This window comes from Lithobates pipiens, unplaced genomic scaffold (genome assembly GCF_037356315.1).
Source record: "Lithobates pipiens isolate NorthernLeopardFrog02 unplaced genomic scaffold, aLitPip1_a1.2 Scaffold_23, whole genome shotgun sequence".
In the NCBI taxonomy this organism is placed as follows: domain Eukaryota; kingdom Metazoa; phylum Chordata; class Amphibia; order Anura; family Ranidae; genus Lithobates; species Lithobates pipiens.
The window spans coordinates 201706774-201729833 of NW_027507785.1; the positions used below are offsets into that span (position 1 = coordinate 201706774).

At 40.4% G+C, this 23060-nt stretch overlaps 1 protein-coding gene across 4 annotated transcripts in view; it reads left to right on the plus strand.

Annotated features, from left to right (window-relative positions):
- Positions 1-23060, plus strand: part of VAV3 (vav guanine nucleotide exchange factor 3) — a 318799-nt gene that overhangs the window by 123994 nt on the left and 171745 nt on the right. For all 4 annotated transcript variants that reach the window (XM_077452774.1, XM_077452773.1, XM_077452776.1 and 1 more), the window contains exons 3-4: positions 16447-16505; positions 20015-20080. In XM_077452774.1, coding sequence (XP_077308900.1) covers positions 16447-16505; positions 20015-20080 — 125 coding nt within the window. The remainder of the gene's footprint in view (positions 1-16446; positions 16506-20014; positions 20081-23060) is intronic.

Genomic DNA, 23060 nt, shown 5'->3' on the forward strand with positions numbered 1-23060 from the left:
TATGTGCACAGTCTCTGACCGTCTTCTGTATTATATGCACAGTCTCTGACCGTCTTCTGTATTATGTGCACAGTCTCTGACCGTCTTCTGTATTATGTGCACAGTCTCTGACCGTCTTCTGTATTATATGCACAGTCTCTGACCGTCTTCTGTATTATGTGCACAGTCTCTGACCATCTTCTGTATTATGTGCACAGTCTCTGACCGTCTTCTGTATTATATGCACAGTCTCTGACCATCTTCTGTATTATGTGCACAGTCTCTGACCATCTTCTGTATTATGTGCACAGTCTCTGACCGTCTTCTGTATTATATGCACAGTCTCTGACCGTCTTCTGTATTATGTGCACAGTCTCTGACCGTCTTCTGTATTATGTGCACAGTCTCTGACCATCTTCTGTATTATGTGCACAGTCTCTGACCGTCTTCTGTATTATATGCACAGTCTCTGACCATCTTCTGTATTATATGCACAATATATGTTGTATTATGCCCATAGCCTTTAACTATATTCTGTTGTTCTATATCTGTTGTCTCTGACATAGAACATTTGTTGAATTTTTTTGTGCATGCCTTTAGTGATATCAAGGGCTGCGCTTGAGGCCACCCATATCTAGAAAGTTGACAACCAATGGTGTAAGCGTTTCTCAACCTTTTTTCAGTCAGGCCACCCTTCAAAATTATGGACAATCTCAAGGCACCCTGCAAAATTATGGACAGTCTTGAGGCGCCACATTCTAAAATGTAAAAACTATTCTGATAGTTTTACATAATGCAGCAACATTAATACACGTAGGAAAGCCAACGTTAAAGGTGATTTATTCATCCAAAACAAATACACGTTTGCAAACTGATACTGACTAGTATTCCGATGTTTCTCTTCTCCCTCAGTTTTTCTCCATCACTTAGCTAATGAGACCCCAAAGTTGATGGAGGGAGGCAAGGGAGGGTCAAACAAGGATGATATGCAGGCAACTGACATCCTCCATATCAAATGATGATGTCATTGGTCGTTGGGAGGTTGGCAGCTGGAAGCTTGTAATGGTGTACAATGAAATCCTGGCTTTGTGTAGCTAAAAGGCAGATTTCATCCACCCACCAGCTTGTATATAATTTTAGGGCATTTTGCCAATGCACCCCTGATGAAACCTCAAGGCACCCTGGTTCAAAAAGTCTGGTCTTATGCCTTGTACACACGGGCGGACATTCTGACCACAAAATCCTTTGGATTTTTTCAGACAGATTTTGGCCGAAACTTGTGTTACATACACACGGTCGGATAAAGTTTTTGGAAAATCCAATCGTTCATAAGGAGGTGACGTTCGTTGCGTACGACAGGACTACGTAGAGGCCAGTAGCCAATAGCTTTGGTCTTGTAATTTAATCTGAGCATGCGTGGCACTTTGTCCGTCTGAATTCTCTACAAACGATCGGAAAAAGTCAGATCATATTTTGTTGATGACAAATTTGAGATCCTGCTCTCAAACTTTTTTCCGCCTGCATTTCCGATGGAAAAAGTCAGATAGAGCCCACACACGATCGGAATTTCTGACCGTGTGTACAGGGCATAACTACATTTTGAGAAGTATTCCTATGTGTTATCACTGTTCCTGACAAACTCCTCTTCATAACATCATGCTGCCCTCACAGTGGCTGTAGAAGGAGGCAGCTTCTGGTCACCGAGCCCGTGTTAATAACATTAAATAGTGTTCATTAATAATTATATTGCTCTTCCTCCTTTCCTAAGCTTTCTGTGTATCAGGATAATGGAGCTGTTCATGGCCTCATTACCGTGTAAAACCTTAATTTGTTTCCTTTTTGCTTTATGGTTTCAGAGTTCAGATAAAAGGGGCTGTAAATTATCATTGCCATAAGCAATGCAGGTTAACTGGTATAAATTAAATAATGCACTGCCATTTATCAGGTTAATTAGAGTGATTCAGAAATCATGTCCTTGTTGCTGGCTTATTGAGGAGGCGTATGCGGGAAGAACTATTGTTTCACATGTAGAGAAGTCGATATTTGTTGAGTTGCTTAAAAATCTAAGATGCAATAGGTATGAACTAAGCACACCGGATTTCTAACAGATATGTTTCTGTACCGGCAGGTTTTTAAGTATGTAAAACATGGAAAAATGAGCATGTATTGCAAAAATGTTATAGGAGGATAAAAATAAAGAGAGCACAGTGCATAAAATAAAGAACGCAAAGTCTGTGCTAAGGCTTCATGCACATAGGTCTACAGTATGAATTTATGCACCAATAATGTGCTTTTTACATGCATTTATGCATGTTTATGTGGAATTACAGGCATATGGTGTTTAGAAGTGCTTGAGCATACATTTACGCTATTGGCTAGAATATTTAATTATTATAGCCACTAGAAAAAATTTACATGCATAAACGCAAGTTTATGCATGTTTACGTGCGTTCACATGTAAATCATGCTCATAAGTTCCTCTCCAAACACAGTTTGGGGGCATTTTTGTTGGCTTCTAAACACTGCTCTTAACTGCTTCCCGACCGCCTCATGCAGGCAGAAGGGCACGTACAGGCATATTAACGTACCTGTACGTTGCCCTCAAGAGGCAGCGTGCGGGCCCACCGGGAGCTCCGTAACCGCAATCGTGGGACCCGTGGACCCGATGTCCGCTGGCATACCCGCGATTCTTCTCACAGTGAGGAAGAACAGGGAGATGCTAATGTAAACAAGCATCTCCTCGTTCTACCTAGTGACACTGTCACTGATCAGCTCTCCCTGTAATCAGGAGTGCTGATCGGTAAGCCCCTCCCCCCCACAGTTAGAATCACTCCCTAGGACACACTTAACCCTTACAGCGCCACCTAGTGGTTAACTCCTTACCTATCAGTGACATCTTTACAGTAATTAATGCAGTTTTCTAGCAGTGATTGCTGTATAAATGACAATGGTCCCAAAAATTTGTCAAAATTGTCCGATGTGTCCACCATAATGTCGCAGTCACAATAAAAATCGCTGATTGCCGCTATTACTAGTAAAAAAATAATAATAATAATAATAAAATAAAAATAAATAATAATAATAATCAATAAAAATGACATAAAACTATCCCCTATTTTGTAGACGCTATAACTTTTGTGCAAACCAATCAATAGACGCTTATTGTGATTTTTTTTAGCAAAAATATGTAGAAGAATACGTCCTAAACTGAGGGAAAAAAAATGTTTTTTTAAATATTTTTCGGGGATATTTATTATATCAAAAAGTAAAAAATAATGTGTTTTTTTCTAAATTGTCGCTATTTTTTTGTTTATAGCACCAAAAAAATAAACGCAGAGGTGATCAAATACTACCAAAAGAAAGCTCTATTTGTGGGAAAAAAAAGACATCAATTTTGTTTGGGAGCCACGTCGCACGACCGCGCAATTGTCAGTTAAAGCGATGCAGTGCCGAATCGCAAAAAGTGCTCTGGTCAGGGAGGGGGTAAATTCTTCTGGGGCTGAAGTGGTTAAAATATGAATCTAAACGCCTGAGTATGACCACATAGGCTAACATTGAACTGAGATTAAAGGCATAAAATATGTTGGAGGCCTGTAAAGTTGTGTTTTTTGCTCCTGTGTACATGAGGTATAAGATGATGAACACTGGGTGTTTAGCCCTGGATGGAAGTTACTGGGGCACCATCCACCTCATCAGCGGGCAGCCTGTCAAACACTAAGACGCTGACTGCTGCTGCTTCTGCTGAACGTTGCACCAACCACATTGGTACCTACCCTTATGTAACTATGCTTCGTTTACACAGGTGTTTAATCACACTGCGAATCCCAGCCCCATGAATCTACAGACTTTTGCAGCTGAGTTGATAGCGGTGTGCAGAAAGCTAACTCTGTCCAGCCGCAGCCGCTGTCTGTTCCTTCCACTCGCACCTAAACGCCAGATGGTGGAAGTGCGTTATTTCAAGGAGTCTCGCTGATTTTGCTGCTCTGTGTATCAGTGTGTGAATTTAAAATCACATGCGAATTTGACACCTGTAACATTGGCTTCTAATATTTTGGTGAACAGTTTGTATTTGCTGAAGGAGAGAATGAGAAGTAGGAGAGCACATCTTATGGAAGAAAGGTTATTCCTTGTACTGCAGTTCTTCATGGTAACATAAATACAACAAAAACTGGCTTTTATTTGGTAATCTATAAAATGAAGATTGCAAAGACAAGGCTGTATATACATAATAAAGTATTTTATGCACAGCCTTGTCGATGCAGTCTTCAGAGAGCTTTTATAGATTACTGATTCATCTTTTATTGTATTTATGTACTGTGCCCAGGTCTCTGTCTTTTTCTATGCTATTACCTGGCACACAGTTTTCCTCATTTTGTAGCAGGTGTTTTGTTTACATACTGTTTAACCACTTCAATACAGGGCACTTAAACACCTTCCTGCCCAGACCAATTTTGAGCTTTCAGCGCTGTCGCACTTTGAATGACAATTGCGCGGTCATGCTACACTGTACCCAAATGAAATTTTTATCATTTTTTTCCCACAAATAGAGCTTTCTTTTGGTGGTATTTGATCACCTCTACGGTTTTAATTTTTTGCGCTACAAATAAAAAAATACCGAAAATTTTGAAAAAAAAAATGTTTTTTTTTGTTTCAGTTTCAAAACTTTGTAAATAAGTACGTTTTCTCCTTCACTGATGGGCACTGATGGGGCTACACTGATGGGCACTGATAAGGTGGCACTGATGGGCACCAATGTGGCACCAATGAAGTGGCACTGATAGGCGGCACTGATGGGCGACACGGCTGGGCGACACGGATGGGCGACACGGACGGACACTGATAGGTGGCACAAATTGGCACTGATAGCTGGCACAGATGGGCGGCACGGATGGGCGGCACGGATGGGCATGGATAGGCGGCACAGGTGGGCATGGATAGGCGGCACAGGTTGGCATAGATAGGCGGCACAGGTGGGCATAGATAGGCGGCACAGGTGGGCACTCATAGGCGGCACAGGTGGGCACTCAGGCGGCACAGGTGGGCACTCAGGCGGCACAGGTGGGCACTCATAGGCGGCACAGGTGGGCACTCATAGGCGGCATCGGTGTTATAGTAATGGATGCCCATCAGTGCCAAACAATAATGCATGCCAATCAGTGATGCCCATTGTGGCCACTGATTGGCATCCATTATGGGCACTGATTGGCACCCATTGTGCTGACTGGCACCCTGGTGGTCTAGGGAGGATTATGGATTTTTATTACCTTTTCCCTGGTGGTCTAGTGGTGTCCCTGGTGGTCCAGTGTGGGCATCCTCGGGGGGGCTGTGCTGATAATCGATCAGCACAGACCCCCCCTGTCAGAGGAGCAGCCGATCGGCTCTCCTCTACTCGCGTCTGACAGACGCGAGTGAGGGAAAGCCGATCACCGGCTCTTCCCATTTACACTGTGATCAGCCGTGATTGGACACGGCTGATCACATGGTAAAGAGTCTCCGTCGGAGACTCTTTACCGAGATCGTAGTTGCCGGGTGTCAAACTGACACCCCGCAACAACGATCGCCGCGATGCGCGCCCCCGGGGGCGCGCAGCGGCTCATAATCCTAATCACGTCATATGACGTCCGGTTAGGATAATGAAACCACTTTGCCGCCGTCAATTTGTAATAGGGCGGGCGGCAAGTGGTTAACCACGTGATCATTTTTTGCTATTCAGCACCGGGCTACTTTAACGGGCAATTGCGTGGTCATGCAATACTGTACGCAAATTAAATTTATATCATTTTTTTCCCACAAATAGAGCTTTCTTTTGGTGGTATTTGGTCACCACTGGATTTTTTTTTTTTATTATTATATAGACAAAAATTACCTAAAATTTAGAAAAAAAAACACTATTTTCTACTTTCTGTTGTAAAACATATCCAATAAAATCAAATTTAGGCCAAATGGCTAGTGCTGGCAGTGATCGGGGGTTGATCCTGCTAACACTGCATTTTTGGGGACACTATACTATTGCATACCTCCCAACTTTCTGAGATGGAAATGAGGGACACCTAATAGCAAAAGTATATAGGCATAGGACACACCACCTGCCACGGCTCTTAAACTCCTTTCACACTGGGGCGATTTTCATGCTTTTTTGCGCTAAAAAAATAGCACTTTAAAAGCTCCTCTCAAGCCACCCCAATGTGAAAACCCAAGTGCTCTCACACTGGGGTGTTGCACTTGCAGGATGGGAAAAAAGTCCTGCAAGCAGCATCTTTGGGGAGGTAGGATAGCGGTGCCATTGAAATCAATGGGCAGCGCTGCCGAAGCGCCTGCAAAGTGCTTCGGCAACGGTGCTTTGAGGGCCCCTATTCAGCCACTAGCGGGGGTTAAAAGCTCCCCACTAGTGGCCGAAAAGCGCAGCTATAACAGTGGTAAAGCAACCCCCCCCCCACCCCAGTGCGAAAGTAGCTGTAAAGGAGGATTATACAAAAAAATTATTAGATAAACCTACAAGTCCTTTTTTTTAACACTACTATTCCTTTTGGAATTTACAAATACAGCAATTTAAAATTTGTATGAAAGGTTTAGCACTGGGAAATTCTTTTTGATAGTTAAATAGTGCAGTTTATATACAACTATATAGATCGGACCAAAATGAGGAGGAAAGAGGGACAGAGCGACTTCGTTCTGAATGAGGGACAGTCCCAAAAAATCAAGAACAGTTGTATGCTATTGGGGACACTGTATAGTTCCCTATATATACTAGTAATCAGTGACTTATGGTGTGACTGTAAAAGTGTGGTGGACAATCTGGCGCTAACTGACACTGACTGGGAAGGACACTTAGGCTGCATTCACACTAGAGTGTTTTGAATCGCTGACAGATTTGCTGCGGCTCTGCCTGCGATTTTACAGCGCTGATGGGTGAATGACAAAATGCAGAACTCACATTTGAGATCGCAGTGTTGGTCTAGTGCGATTTTCGCATGATAAAACTCCCTGCAATTGTGGCATCCCACATCGTGGGGCACATGTCGCCTGAAAATAGTTCAGGAGCTATTTTGGGGGCGATATGCATCCCGCGATGTGGGTTGCCGCGATTGCGGCACATGGTTGGCTGTCATGTAAAAGTGATCCAGACAACTGTATAAGCTGGCCGATCACTTTCACAGTGCAGGCAGTATGACCCCAGTGTCTCTGTAAAGGGGATCTGTCACCTGCCCATTGCTATCACATAGGGGGCTTGTTACCCCCTTGTGATAATAATAAAGGTAAATAAAAAAAAGTAAAAAAAAATAATTATATATATAATAAAATGTAATAAAAAATTTTAAATGTAATCCTGTCGCTCTGCACACACCATCACATGTAAAGGCATATGTAGGCCATGATTGCACCACACGTTTGAGATATTGCCATGAACATTGAGGTGAGATCAATAATTATGCAGTCATAATTCATGGTTTACTATGAACGGCAAGTGAGTATTTTTTTTCCTGTATTAATGAAAGCAGAGAATCAATTTTAAATAAATGACTGCATCACACAGGCATAGTGGTAAGTCAAAGAAGACTAATACAGTTGTTAACACTTATGCTTTAACCTTGGACATTTGGAATATGAATGTATATAAAATTGCAGTATATACTCTGAAGTGACGTACAGAACTGTGCACCATTACTGTGTCACACTATCATATATTTTTTTTTTAAATGGATACCATTGCAGCACACTTGTAAAGTATTAATAAAATATAATGTACTAATAGATATAACAACCTAATATAATAACCAGTACTTTTATATATCCTTCTTATTGAGAAAATGTTTAGTGAAAACTGCATTTCCCTGCATATGTATTTCATTTGTATAATTTAAAAATTTTATCTGCACAAAAAACTCCTCAGAAAAGTTTTATATTTAATATAAAAAACATCTAATATTGATAAAAGGACTAAGAAGTATGCTATGTGCGTGGCATATGTAATATTCAACCATCAAGCTTTTATCGCCCTCTAGTGACCAATAAATAATACACATTTATTCAATTCTTCACATACAGTATTTCTCTCTTTTTTCTTTCTTTTTTTTTTTTTTTTTTTTAAATAATATTAGACATTATTTTTCCCTTTTTTTACAACACAATTACACACAAGACACTTTACGACCACCAGCAATTACAGTTACGGTTTTGATTGTCTCCAGCTATCGTAATACTTACCATACACCCTTAATGCATAAAAAACAGAAGATATATACTCAAAAAACAAAACAAAATAATTTATAACTCACTATGTATAAATATTTCCTGAATCATCTAATTATATTGATATATTGATATACTATTGATATCTCTGTATGTGACCGATACCATTTCCCCTATGACCATATTAACACTTTTGATCTAAATTACATTTTGTGCTTTATTGAGATATTACTAATATACCATGTTTTATTATCCCATACCTAGTAGTAACCTCTCTCCAACTAATTGTAGAGTAACCACCGCAGTAGTATTCAACCATTTGTCCCATATTTTGATACATTTACCTGAGTTGCCTCTATGTTGGTATATCATATATTCTTTGTATTCGACTTTCTGTAGTGTGTTTGGGGGGGGGGCGGGGGGGTCTTGGATATCCATCTCGGCGTAATACGTTTTTGTGCTATAAACAACAGGCGAATAATCGCTGTACAATGGAAAATGGAAAAAAACCTCTATCCAGCCTCCCCAAAACACATACCTTGGGATCCCTCGGGATACTAATCCTAAATACCTTATTAATTGTTTCCATAATCAGGTTCCGTTACCTGATCAATTTTGGGCACCTCCATATCATATGTATTAATGTTCCCTCTTCATGTTCACATTGTGGAGGATTATCTCTCCTTTGCCAACTAAAAAGTTTTTGGGGAGTTTGATATGATCAATCTATAATATACAGTTGGGTAAGTTTCTGTGACTCAGACAGGGACACTTGTTTTACGTTATCAAGAACATCAGTCCATTCCTCATTTTCATTTGCTACTACTTTCTACTTTTTAACGACATTGCTTTTGAGGTTTTCTGCACCAATGCCCCATAAACTTCTGACATTTGACCTCTCTTAGAAGTTGCAGTTACAGTGCCTTGCGAAAGTATTCGGCCCCCTTGAACTTTTCAACCTTTTGCCACATTTCAAGCTTCAAACATAAAGATATAACATTTTTATTTTTTGTGAAGAATCACCAACAAGTGGGACACAATTGTGAAGTGGAACGAAATCTATTGGATTTTTGAAACTTTTTTAACTAATAAAAAAATGAAAAGTGGGGCGTGCAAAATTATTCGCCCCCTTGCGTTAATACTTTGTAGAGCCACCTTTTGCTGCGATTACAGCTGCAAGTCGCTTGGGTTATGTCTCTATCAGTTTTGCACATCGAGAGACTGAAATTCTTGCCCATTCTTCCTTGCAAAACAGCTCAAGCTCAGTGAGGTTGGATGGAGAGCGTTTGTGAACAGCAGTTTTCAGCTCTTTCCACAGATTCTCGATTGGATTCAGGTCTGGACTTTGATTTGGCCATTCTAACACCTGGATACGTTTATTTGTGAACCATTCCTTTGTAGATTTTGCTGTATGTTTGGGATCATTGTCTTGTTGGAAGATAAATCTCTGTCCCAGTTTCAGGTCTTTTGCAGACTCCAACAGGTTTTCATCCAGAATGGTCCTGTATTTGGCTGCATCCATCTTCCCCTCAATTTTAACCATCTTCCCTGTCCCTGCTGAAGAAAAGCAGGCCCAAACCATGATGCTGCCACCACCATGTTTGACAGTGGGGATGGTGTGTTGAGGGTGATGAGCTGTGTTGCTTTTATGCCAAACATATCGTTTTGCATTGTGGGCAAAAAGTTCGATTTTGGTTTCATCTGACCAGAGCACCTTCTTCCACATGTTTGGTGTGTCTCCCAGGTGGCTTGTGGCAAACTTTAGACGATACTTTTTATGGATATCTTTAAGAAATGGCTTTCTTCTTGCCACTCTTCCATAAAGGCCAGATTTGTGCAGTGTATGACTGATTGTTGTCCTATGAACAGACTCTCCCACCTCAGCTGTAGTTCTCTGCAGTTCATCCAGAGTGATCATGGGCCTCTTGGCTGCATCTCTGATCAGTCTTCTCCTTGTCTGAGCTGAAAGTTTAGAGGGACGGCCAGGTCTTGGTAGATTTGCAGTGGTCTGATACTCCTTCCATTTCAAAATGATCGCTTGCACAGTGCTCCTTGGGATGTTTAAAGCTTGGGAAATCTTTTTGTATCCAAATCCGGCTTTAAACTTCCCCACAACAGTATTACGGACCTGCCTAGTGTGTTCCTTGGTCTTCATGATGCTCTCTGCGCTTTCAACAGAACCCTGAGACTATCACAGAGCAGGTGCATTTATACAGAGACTTGATTACACACAGGTGGATTCTATTTATCACCATCAGTCATTTAGGACAACATTGGATCATTCAGAGATCCTCGCTGAACTTCTGGAGTGAGTTTACTGCACTGAAAGTAAAGGGGCTGAATAATTTTGCACGCACCACTTTTCAGTTTTTTATTTGCTAAAAAAGTTTCAAATATCCAATAGATTTCGTTCCACTTCACAATTGTGTCCCACTTGTTGGTGATTCTTCACAAAAAATACAATTTTTATATCTTTATGTTTGAAGCCTGAAATGTGGCAAAAGGTTGAAAAGTTCAAGGGGGCCGAATACTTTCGCAAGGCACTGTATAATCTCATTGAAAATTATAGGTATGGTATAGACCGGTAATAAAATTAAGAAACAATGATATAATAACCACTTGTTCACCGTTGTGCTCAGCATGAAATAACCTCAAAATAAACCAAAATAGCAGCTACTTGTAATAAAGTCAAAATGTAAAATATCACCTCAGAGAGAAGGTAATGATCAGCGCTTAAATAAACAATAGAGTGCACAAAATGAGTGGAAATTCAGTGACACAAGTCCATATATATAATGAAAGTTCTAAAGAATGTCCTTGAAATATAAAAGAGTCAACCGAAGGGTGATAGAGTCTTCACACTACACCATGTGTATCTTGCAGCCCGCTCTCCATCAGTGTTGAGTGCGCCAAAAAATATTACCTTACACTCTCGTGTTTGGCAGCAACACATTACCCATAAAGGGTTAAGCCAATGATCTGCTCCTCTCCACACATAGCGGATGGATAGATGTACTCACATGGGGAGAGACAACAAAGAAAGATCTCCACTAGTGTGATAACGTCAAATACACCAATGTTTATTCAAATAAACCTTCATACATTGCACTTACAATATATATATGTAAACTCAGCTTAAAAGAATCAACCAGAGCGCTGGCAAGAATTAGAGGTAGAAGTCAAGTCGGCGATATCTCACCACACTGCCGCTGCACCTGCCAGTTCAGCTTAGACTTCTCTCGTCGTAGTTAAATTTTCCTACTAGTTGCCGCACAGCCACGTCCTGGCGCGTTTCGTCATCTTGACTTTGAATACAGTTTCCAACCATTTAAAAATATATATTGGAAGCCACACCAGTGCATTATGTAAAACATATAGCAATTGTGCCCCCCCCTATCATCTTTGTAAGGTTTACCCTCCCCACTACTGAAAGGGGTAGTTTGCACCAGCTTGTAGTTTTCTGAGTTTACTCAGCAGAGGGTTTAGATTCAAGCTAACATATTGAGAAATGTCTCTATGAAGAGTAATCCCTAAATATACAAATGATTCAACCACCTTTATTTGGGAGACGTAGAAAGGGGTCTAGCAGTAGGAGGGTAGACTTACCCACATTTATGGTAATATCTGAATACAATCCAAATATGCTAATAAGGGAAATCAGGCGTTATGTAGATGTAGTTGTGTCACTCAAAAATAACAAAGCATCATCTGCATATAATGTCAATTTATCCTCTCTCACCTCTCCTGAATCCCACTATTTGACCATCCCCATGTATAGCTGCAGCTAAAGTTTTTAAAAACAAGGCAAATAAAACTATATGGTAGAGAGCTGTGAGAGTCCCAATTACATTATCCCAATTACAATATAGACAACAGACAATAGAGATTCAAGAAGCAATACATATAAAAATGTTACTTTATTACATATCAAAAAAAGACATAAAAGTCATAAAAATCGAACAGCTTAAAGATACTACATAGGCAACATAATAGAGTTTCATATATAAACATATATATCCATAAACTGCATCACTGACAGTGCTACTGCCCAGGGTGTATTCAAATGCCCCACGCACAAGATCACAGAGAGTAATACCATATAAAAACATATATGCCATCTCCCAGGAAGGCCAGATGGATGGAGAAGACCACCAAAAAACTGTAGGCGGAGCCACTGGGGTCACCACATCCAAGCTGAAGGGAGCCTCAGTTCAACCTTAGAAGCTGCATATAAAAATTCATATCATATACATTGATGTTAAGCCATCACAAAAATGTAAAGATTATATCATTTTTACAAGCACAAAAATATACAAAAAGCTTACATAAAAAAGAGGGGGTGCCCAGCATGAACATAATTACAGCTAGCTGGCGTTTTTCTAATAAGCTTGGCTACAGCACAGGTAGCCAGAGGGTACTACTGACAATAAGCTAAACAAAAGAAGAAAACAAAACCACAAAAAAGCATAAAAATGCAGAAAACCCTATACAGGAGGAAGGCAGTAAAAAACATGAGCAGGGCAGCAAGCCAAGTGCTCGTTTCCAAAAGGTCAAATTGTTCTTACCCACATACCTGGCTGCCAGGGAGACACTGAGCCATCAGATCTAATTGTACTTATAAAAGGCAGCTATGGATTGGAAATAAACCAATCAAAAGCCAGGGGTGGAGCTGACACAGAGGAGACACCAGTCATACTCTGTAGAGACAGCCTTGGGCAACCTTCAGATCCAGCAGCGCCACCATGCAGCGACGCCCGCATGTGTCACGTCACACTGGGTCAACAAAAATAAGGGGGGATAGTGGACATCCCTGTCTAGTGCCTCTAGTTAACGTAATCGGTATTGATAAGGTATTATTCTTTAAGATACATCATAAATAGGGCCACTCCAAACTATCAAATGCCTTGGTAGCATCTAAGGATAATATAGCTCTATTACCATCATTATGAGAGGGAATTATGAGATGGAATTTGAATATTCAAATTTACCCTAGGGTTGTTCACAGCAGTCGACCTCTCGGGAATAAATCCAGATTGGTCTGGATGAACTAACTTGGCTATAACTTTAGACAGATGAATAGCCAATACTTTGGCCAAGATTTTAGGATCACTTTTAATAACACCACAATTATCGCTTTATACATACATTGAAGAAGTCTACCTAATTCCTTATGCCGCGTACACACGACCGGACTTTCCGGCAGAATAGGCCGACTGGATCATTCCTGCGGATAGTTTGATCGCGTGTGGGATAGTCCAATTTTTTTTTCTCTAAAAAATTCTGACGGACCTAGGAATAGAAAATGTTTCAAATCTGTCTGATGGACTCAATACCTATCGGGAAAACCGTACGTCTGTATGCTGGTCCGACGGACCAAATAAAAGGCAAGGGCAACTATTGGCTACTGGCTATTGAACTTCCTTTTCTAGTCCCGTCGTACGTCATCACGTTCAAAATGAACGGACTTTCGAACGGACTTTAGTCCATTCCTGTGTAGGCAAGTCCGTTTGTTTGAACGTCCGTCGAAAGTCCGTCTGACCTTTTCTGACTGAAAGTCCGGTCGTGTGTACACGGCATTAGCCTCCCTTATTGTAGAATGTAACTCCAGAAGGCACATACTCTGATAGAATTATGCTAGTAGGCAGCCACAAATGAAAAAAAAAAAGCAATTGAAGGCCCATGAATGCTGTGTTTCCTGCATTTGTTGAACATGACCACATGTGGTCTGCAGTCTATTCACAAGTATTACAAATATAAAGGCCCACGACTAGTATTGTAATGTGTGAATCCCCTAGCTTCTCTAAGTATTTACTTTGTGGCATTTCTACAGGAAGGATTTAACATTTAAATTTAAGCTTCGTGGTAGGGCTGACAACCCCAATCAGAAGGTCTCAAACAACAGCACCACCACTGCACTTCTAAAGTGTAAAAACATAGTTTGCTGTTAAAAAAAAATAAAGAAAAAAATAAAGCACAGCCAATAAAAGCACTCATAAAATACAATCCAGCTAAATAAACATCAGTGTGATCCATCAGGGGTATAGCCTGTAATATTCCACATATAGCAATAAGAAAATAGTATAATACCATGATAATAAATAACACTACGCTGGATTCAGACGTAGGTTTTAGCAATCAATATAAAATAAAATATCACCCAATTGTACAGTCAATACATAGAAGGGAGACTGTGGCATAAAATAGCATAAAACAAGCAAAACATCCACTCCTCTGACACACTAACTAAAGTCAGCCCCCTAATGGGTCCCTCAAACAAACAGTATATGTAAATTTTTAGCGTTCTGTCAGGATTCAGCCTTTTACAACAGGCTCTCGTATAGCAGAGAGAATGAGAAAGAGAATTACTTAGCTTCAGCTATAGAAAGGCCTGTGCACCGCTCGCTAGTAAGGGTTGGCTAGCAGTGGACCTAGGACTCAGGGTTTTCTCTCTCCCAAAACTCTACAAAGCCTTCGGGCTCCAGGACCCAGGCCAGAACTTCAGAGCTAAGAAAACTGTTTGTTCCATAACAGGTACAATTCCCTTAGCCCCTTGCCATGTGTAGGTGAAAAACCTACACTGGCCACAACCCACGCAGTGCCTCACAATATGTATAAATGTATGTCGTATATTAGTTATACACTTTTGTTTTTTTTAATAACTTTATGTTGATGTTCTGTATTGCCAGTAGCACAGATTTTACCTGTAGTTACTCTGGACATATATTTATGTTCACTATGTAATCCAATTATTAAATGAAATATGATTTAATTTGTTTTTACATGTGTTTTTATCAGCTTTCTGTACTCGTCTGCATAGCTGGAAGAGGAGGGATCATTATTTTCATTCAGGAAGAGGGAGAGACACAGGAAGTGCCAACCTGAGTGTAGTATATAAGGTACGATTTATTACCAAAGTAAGTAATGCAATTACAGGAAATAGCATAAAAACAGGCTCATCTGTAAATGGTGTCTACAGGTGTAGATCAGCATCCAAAACGAGTGTCCACGGATCTGGCAGATGACTGGGGGAGCCTCAATCTGACCTGTGGCCACCAGGAAGTCGGTCTAGGCCACCATGGAGTGCAGGGAGATGAGGTCACCAGGAAGCAGAGAGACACCGGGGGGACAAACAACTGAATAAAAGAGGCTACATGCTCGGGGCATCAGCTCCTTCTACAGCCCTAGGGGTGGAAGTGCTGGAATGGTGGTATTTATATGTCTGGGCTGGTCATAAGAAAACAGGCTCCAGAACACCTATGTGATCGCTAATTGGCCAGATGCCGAATATCAAACCTACCCAGGGATGTTTAAGAGCACAGCAAAAAGTAAATGTGAGTTTAAATGGAAACTAAATGTCCATATAATTATCCATACATAAAAATCGATACTCCCTGCGCTCCACGGTGGCCCAGACCGACTTCCTGGTGGCCACGGTCGGATTGAGGCTCCCCCAGTCATCTGCCAGATCCGTGGACACTCGTTTTGGATGCCGATCTACACCTGCAGACACCACCATTTACAGATGAGCCTGTTTTTATGCTATTTCCTGAATTGCATTACTTACTTTGCTAATAAATCGTACCTTATATACTACACTCAGGTTGACACTTCCTGTGTCTCTCCCTTTTCCTCAATCTCCTTATAGAGCTGGCTTTTCTCTGAGGACAGCTGCCTCCTGCCACCTCATTCTAAGAACTGTTGCTGTATTGACTATTGAGCTGCTATCATAGCATATTATAGCATAGCATATTATAGCATATTGCCTGCTATCACTTCATGTACACAAATATTTTCAATGCTATAAAAATGCATTTGTTACTGTAAAAATGTCACCGGCAGTGAAGGGGTTAAATTCCCTAGTGTGTAAAGGGGGGGGGGGGGCTGACTAGGGGAGATGACAGATTGCTGTTCATACTTTGTATGAACAGATGATCTGTCACTTCTCCCCTAAGAGAACCGGGATCGCTGTGTTCTGAGCGTCACATTGGCTCCAAGGGGCGAGTTGCGGGCGCCCCTAGTGGTCGCATTAAGGAATGCCATAACATGATTGCGATTCGCCTGCCTGTGCCATTCTGACACAGTATAACTGTGGCAATTGGCTGGTAAGCAGTTAATGACAGTGTGACTTCAACATGTACAGACACAGAGGGGTTAATGTACTAAAACTGAAGAGTGCAACATCTGGTGCAGCCGTGTATGGTAGCCAATAAGCTTCTAACTTCAGCTTGTTCAATTAAACTTTGACAAATACTACATATGTATTGTTTCTATTTTCAGGTTATAGAGACTTTGTCCAAGCTCTCCCATACTGCAAATGCCCTGTCATGTGGAATCAGGTCAGTTATTATTCTTTTATTTAAATAGGTATGCTTAATGGCACAAAGACTCTAATTTTAACAAGCTTTTCGAGTGTTCCTTGTCTGCATGCACAGCAAATGTAATATATATATATATATATATATATATATATATATATATATATATATATATATATATAGTACTGTGCAAAAGTTTTAGGCTGGTGTGATGAAATGCTGTAAGAATGCTTTCAAAAATATATATTTTAATTGTTTCTTTTTTTATCGATTTACAAAATATAAATCATATCATTATTTGGTGTGATTACCCTTTGGCTTCAAACCAGCATCAATTCTGCACACTTTGTACACTTGCACAAAGGCAGGGATTTTGTAGGATTTTGTCAAATGTATGATTAACCAATTATACCAAGCTGGTGCCAATGATCATCAATTTCATACGTAGGTTGAAACAGTCATTAACTGAAACAGAAACAGTTGTGTAGGAAGCTTAAAACTGGGGGAGGAACAGCCAAACTCTGCTACTAAGGTGAGGTTGTGGAAGACAGTTTCATGTCACAGGTCATACACCATGGCAAGACTGAGTACACAACTAGACACAAGGTAGTTATACTGCATCAGCAAAGGTCTCTCCCAAGCAAAGATTTCAAAGAAGACTGGGGGCTGGAGAGCGTTACAATAATGATTATCTGCAGGCAACAGTGAAGCATAGTGGAGGCGTCTTGCACATTTGGAGCTGCATTTCTGCAAATAGAGTTGGAGATTTTGTCAGGATCAATGGTGTCCGCTGTGCTGAGAAATACTGGCAGATACTTATCCATCATGCCTTGCCATACCATCAGGGAGGCAAGTGATTGACCCCTAATTTATTCTGCAGTAGGACAATGACCTCAAACATACAGCCAATGGCATTAATAAGAACTATCTTCAGTGTAAAATAATAAGGAGTCTTGCATGTGTTAGTTTGGCCCCCACAGAGCCATGATCTCAATATCATTGGGTCTGTCTGGGATTACATGAAGAGACAGAAAGATTTGCAGCAGCCTATATCCACAGAAGATCTGTGGTTAGTTCTCCAAGATGGAACGACCTACCTGCTGAGTTCCTTCAAAAACTGGGTGCAGATGTACCTTGAAGAATTGATGCTGTTTTGAAGGCAAAGGGTGGTCACACCAAATATTGATTTTATTCAGAATTCTCTTCTGTCCATATACTTTCTATTTTATTAATCAATAAAAATAAACTATTAACATTTCTTTTTCTGAAAGCATTTTTAATGTATTGCGTTTTTCACACCTGCCTAAAACGTTTACACACTACTGTGTATACATATACAATATTTATATATATATATATATATACATATGTATATATATATTATATATATATATATATATATATATATATATATATATCTATATATATTCTTACTTTTACAGTAATTATAATCAACATGTGTTATTATGAGTGGTAGTAACATTATTAACATTTATGACGCGTACACACGACCGGACTTTCCGGCAGACTAGGTCCGATGGTCTTCCAGACGGACTTTCGGTGGAGTTCCGACGGACTTCCCGAACTAACGGACTTGGCCACACACAAACGGACTAAGTCTGTTCGAAAGTCCGTTCGTTTTGAACGTGATGACGTAAGACGGGACTAAAAAAGGAAGTTCGATAGCCAGTAGCCAATAGCTTCCCTTGCGTCGTATTTGGTCCGTCGGACCAGCATACAGAGGAACGGTTTTCCCGATAGGAATTGAGTCCATCAGACAGATTTGAAAAATGTTCTATTTCTAGGTCCATCTGATTTTTTAAACGAAAAACGATCTGATTAACCCACACACAATCGGATTATCCGTCGGACTGATTTCGTCAGACCTAGTCTGCCAGAAAGTCCGGTCGTGTGTACGTGGCATTAGGCTGCTTTCACACTGAGGCGCTTTACAGGCGCTATGGTGCTAAAAATAGCGTCTGCATAGCGCCTGTAAAGAGCCTCTTCTGTCTCTCCAGTGTGAAAGCCCGAGTGTTTGCAGGACGGTAAAAAATGTCCTGCAAGCAGCATCTTTGCAGCGCATTTGGAGCAGTGTATACACCGCTCCTAAAGCATCCCTGCCCATTGAAAGCAAGGGGCAGCGCTGCCGAACCGCTAGTAAAGCGCCATAGCAGCGGCACTTTGTTGGCAGTTTTAACCCTTTTTCGGCCGCTAGCAGGGGTTAAAAGCGCCCAGCTAAAAATAGCGGTGCTTTACCGCTGACACCCCAGTGTGAAAGCACTCTTATAGCAATAACATCAAGAACTATAATATTTATACAGGACATTTTTTGCACATTGAGGAGACATTTGCAATAAAGGTAGTTACAGGCACATCAGTAGATATTAAATTAAAGATGTTGACCATGTATCAGTATGTTCACTTAAAAAATTTATGGATGTTTTATGCAAGTTTAAAGTTCATTCTGCTCAACGACAAGAAAGTCCTTGAATATTAATTCTACATAAAAACCCTTGTTCTCTGTCCTAGGTAGGACATACAAAAAGCATATTCCAAGAAAAAAAAATGTATTTGAAGCTAAAGTCCATATATCAGTTTATATAATAATTGTAGTAATTCATTATTCAACTTTCCTCTCTTCTCATCTGAAGACAGTGTCTCTGTAACTACAAATGGTGTACTCTTGTGGTCTCCATAATAGTACTGAACAAAATATATCAATAGATGAACGTCCTTCAAAATGTGCTTTAGGACAAACACTGCATAAACAATAAGACTGCCTGAATGTCATGTGGGTGTATTTAGTATGATGTAGCACAAATTGTTGTATCTCCCAGCAGTTAAATTTCAGTTTACTATAGTAAGAACAAGAAATAATGATTAATTGTAATGCACATCATAGCTGTTCGTTATCCTTTGATATATATATATATATAAACATTTTGTTACATTGACCTGCTTGTGCCACATAATTTTGCACCATAATAATAATAATAATAATAATCTGATAACAGTTGGGGTTTGATTTACTAAGTGCTAGAAATAGCCTCTGAAAAGCGCCTGAAAAGCACCTCCCATTCATTGCAGTGTATGTTTTCACACTGGGGAGGTGCGCTTGCGGGACGTTATGAAAAGTCCTGCAAGCAGCATCTTTGGGGCAGTTTGGGAGCGCTGCTCCCAAAACGCCCTGCCCATTGCAGTGAGTAGGCAGTGCTTCCAAAGTGCTCCCAAAACGCCCTGCCCATTGCAGTGAGTAGGCAGTGCTTCCAAAGTGCTCCCAAAACGCCCTGCCCATTGCAGTGAGTAGGCAGTGCTTCCAAAGTGCCTGAAAAGCATTTTGAAAGCACTGCAAAACAGGACTTTTTACCATTCTTTGGTGTAAAAAGCGCTCCGCTAGTGGCCAAAAAGTGCTGCTAACGGCTGGGCGCTGCCAGTGTGAAAGGGGTCAAACTATTGGAGTGGAAATGTTCATCTTGTGTCTACTGGTAACGTTTAAGCATCTTAACAAATATATATCTTTTTTTGTGCAGGCCGTTTCCCACAGAGGAAAGCGTGCAAGATGAAGACATTTATAAAGCTCTGCCTGATTTACTTGAGTATGTATTTGTAATGTTTTATATATGTATTGTGTTTATATATATATATATATATATATATATATATGTTTGTGCCAAATTAAGTTAGGATACTTTTTATATAGCTGTATTTACTGGGCTGTAAAAAAGAGGGTAAAAAAAATCTCATACTTATAGTTACAATCAGATTTTCTTCAATGTAATTGGACTGCACCAATTTACTTTGTTTTATTAGATAGCTTGTATATTGTTGTCTTTATTTCAGTCTTTTGAAACATTCTTATTAGGGGCATGTGAATTTAGGAAAAGGATTTAACCGTAGTTGGGTTTGGCAATGAAGGAAAGACTTTTAGGCTGACATTAGAAGATGTGATGTGGGATGGCATCATTTTAGAGTACTTTGTATTAGAGGTAAAAGGTAAAGATCTCATTTTGTTGATATCAGTGATTTATGGCAGTGATATGTTTAATTTTCATTACAGATTACACTAGCTATACAGGGAGCAGCTACAGAAATAAAAGCTCAATATGTAGACCACACAATTATATTTTTTCTTTATCACTGGTATAGTGATAGGAAAGATCTCCATTTTAGCAGTACAGATTGGTTTACTACCATTACATGCTTACTGGCATGGCAGGGGTTGTAAAGGTTCATGTTTTTTCACCTTAATGCATCCTATGCACTAAGGTGAAAAAACATCCGACAATACTAACCCCCAGCCCTCCCCGTTTTACTTACCTGAGCCCGTTCACCTGCTGCACTTGCCCACAATGTCCTCTTTGTCCGTTGATTGGCTAGAGTGGATGGATTGAAAGCAGCGCAGGACTGCTGTCAATTACATCCAATGACGTGGTGAGCCAGGGGGCGGGGCCAAGTGTTAGAGTGAGCAGCTATAGCCGCCAGCCATATCACGGAAGCGCGCCCACAAGAACTAACCACAATGAGAGAGCTCGCATGAAGATGGTTAGTTCTTGCGGGGAGGAGCTGAGACAGCCGCTGAGGGACCCCAGAAGACCAGGTTTGGGGGGCCACTCTCTGCAAAACGAGCAGCACAGTGGAGGTAAGTATAACATGTTTTTTATTTAAAAAAAATGTATTGTCTTTACAACCCCTTTAATAGTATCCATATACAGTGGATATAAAAAGTCTACACACCCCTGTTAAAATGGCAGATTTCTGGGATGTAAAAAAATTAGACAAAGATAAAAATTTCAGAACTTTTATGTGACCTATAAACTGTACAACTCAGTTGTACAGCAAACTGAAATCTTTTTAGGTGGAGAGAAGTAAAAAAAAATAAAAAAATAATATGGTTGTGCACACCCTTAAACTAAGACTTTTTTGAAGCACCTTTTGATTTTATTACAGCACTCAGTCATTTGGGTATGAGTCTATCAGCATGGCACATCTTGACTTGGCAATATTTGCCTACTCTTGTGTGCAAATACACTCCAAATCTGTCAACTTGTGTGGGCATCTCCTGTGCACAGCCCTCTTCAGATCGCCCCACAGATTTTCAATCGTATTCAGGTCTGGGCTCTGGCTGGGCCATTCCAAAACTTTAATCTTCTTCTGGTGAAGCCATTCCTTTGTTGATTTGGATGTATGCTTTGGACCATTGTAATGCTGAAAGATGAAATTCCTCTTCATGTTCAGCTTTCCAGGAGAAGCCTGAAGGTTTTGTGCCAATATTGACTGGTATTTGTAGCTGTTCATAATTCCCTCTACCTTGACGAAGGCCCCTGTTCCCACTGAAGAAAAACAGCCCCAAACCATGATGCTGCCACCACCATGCTTCACTGTGGGTATGGTGTTCTTTTGGTGATGTGCAGTGTTGTTATCTTTTGGAATTATGGGCAAAAAGTTCAACCTTAGCTTCACCAGAGAAAAAACAAACTGCAGTGCTCTGAAAAATTGATCGATTGCAATCCAAAATGATGCAATGTGCACAAATAAAACTTGCTACCAGTCAAATGAATGAATAGTGCTGTTTATTCCATAGGACTAATAAAAGTTAAAGAAAAATATAACAATCAAAATAAAAATGACTGATAGTGGTAAACGTTACCAGTGACCTCAGGATATATAGTGGGGGAAACAATCATCCGGGAGGCTTACTTGGGGGTGGTAAAACACCAATCAACACCCAAAGGAGTGGAGAGGAATTCTGGGTTCCAGAAGGGGAGCGTACTGGCTGCTAGCTAGAACCGCTAGTTCTGGAGTGATTTCCTTGGCTGGATGAAGGAATAAACTAGACAGCTTGCGTGATGTGACCGCTCCAGGGGGAACAACCAAGCTGAGCAGAGTCCATACTCACGCCTCCTGTGATGTCAATGATGTGCCAGAAAAGGAAGGGGAATCACTCAATTGCTTCAAACGTCCACTGTTCTGTTGCTGTAACTTACATGTTTCGTGCGCATGTACTTTGTCAAAGTTACGGCCAGGACAGCAACAGATGCAGATATAGGGAGAAAAACTAGACTCAAGCCTGTGGATGATTGTCATCACCTCACTGCTCGATTTTAAAGGGGCAGGTTAAAAAATGTTCCATTAAATATTAGACATGTGCAGAGTAAAATATTTTGTTTCGGAATTTCGTTTTCGTCTGAAAACTTAATTTATTTAGTTACTCCCGAAATTCGTTTTTATTTATTTCGTTTTTCGTTCAAAAATTGCATTCGTCCGAAAATCCACATGAATCACGGTCGAATCTGTCTTTGAAGGCTTATGGTGTCTGTCGAATGTATAAAGAAGATTCGACGGAGCTAGTATATAGCATACTTTAGAACCCTATTAAAGTCTATGGGACTCCAACGTTCAAAATCTAAAGTGCTCATTTTAAAGGCTAATTTGCAAGTTACTGTCCTAAAAAGTGTTTGGGGACCTGGGTCCTGCCCCAGGGGACATGGATCAATGCAAAAAAAAGTTTTAAAAACGGCCGTTTTTTCGGGAGCAGTGATTTTAATAATGATTAAAGTGAAACAATAAAAGTGTAAT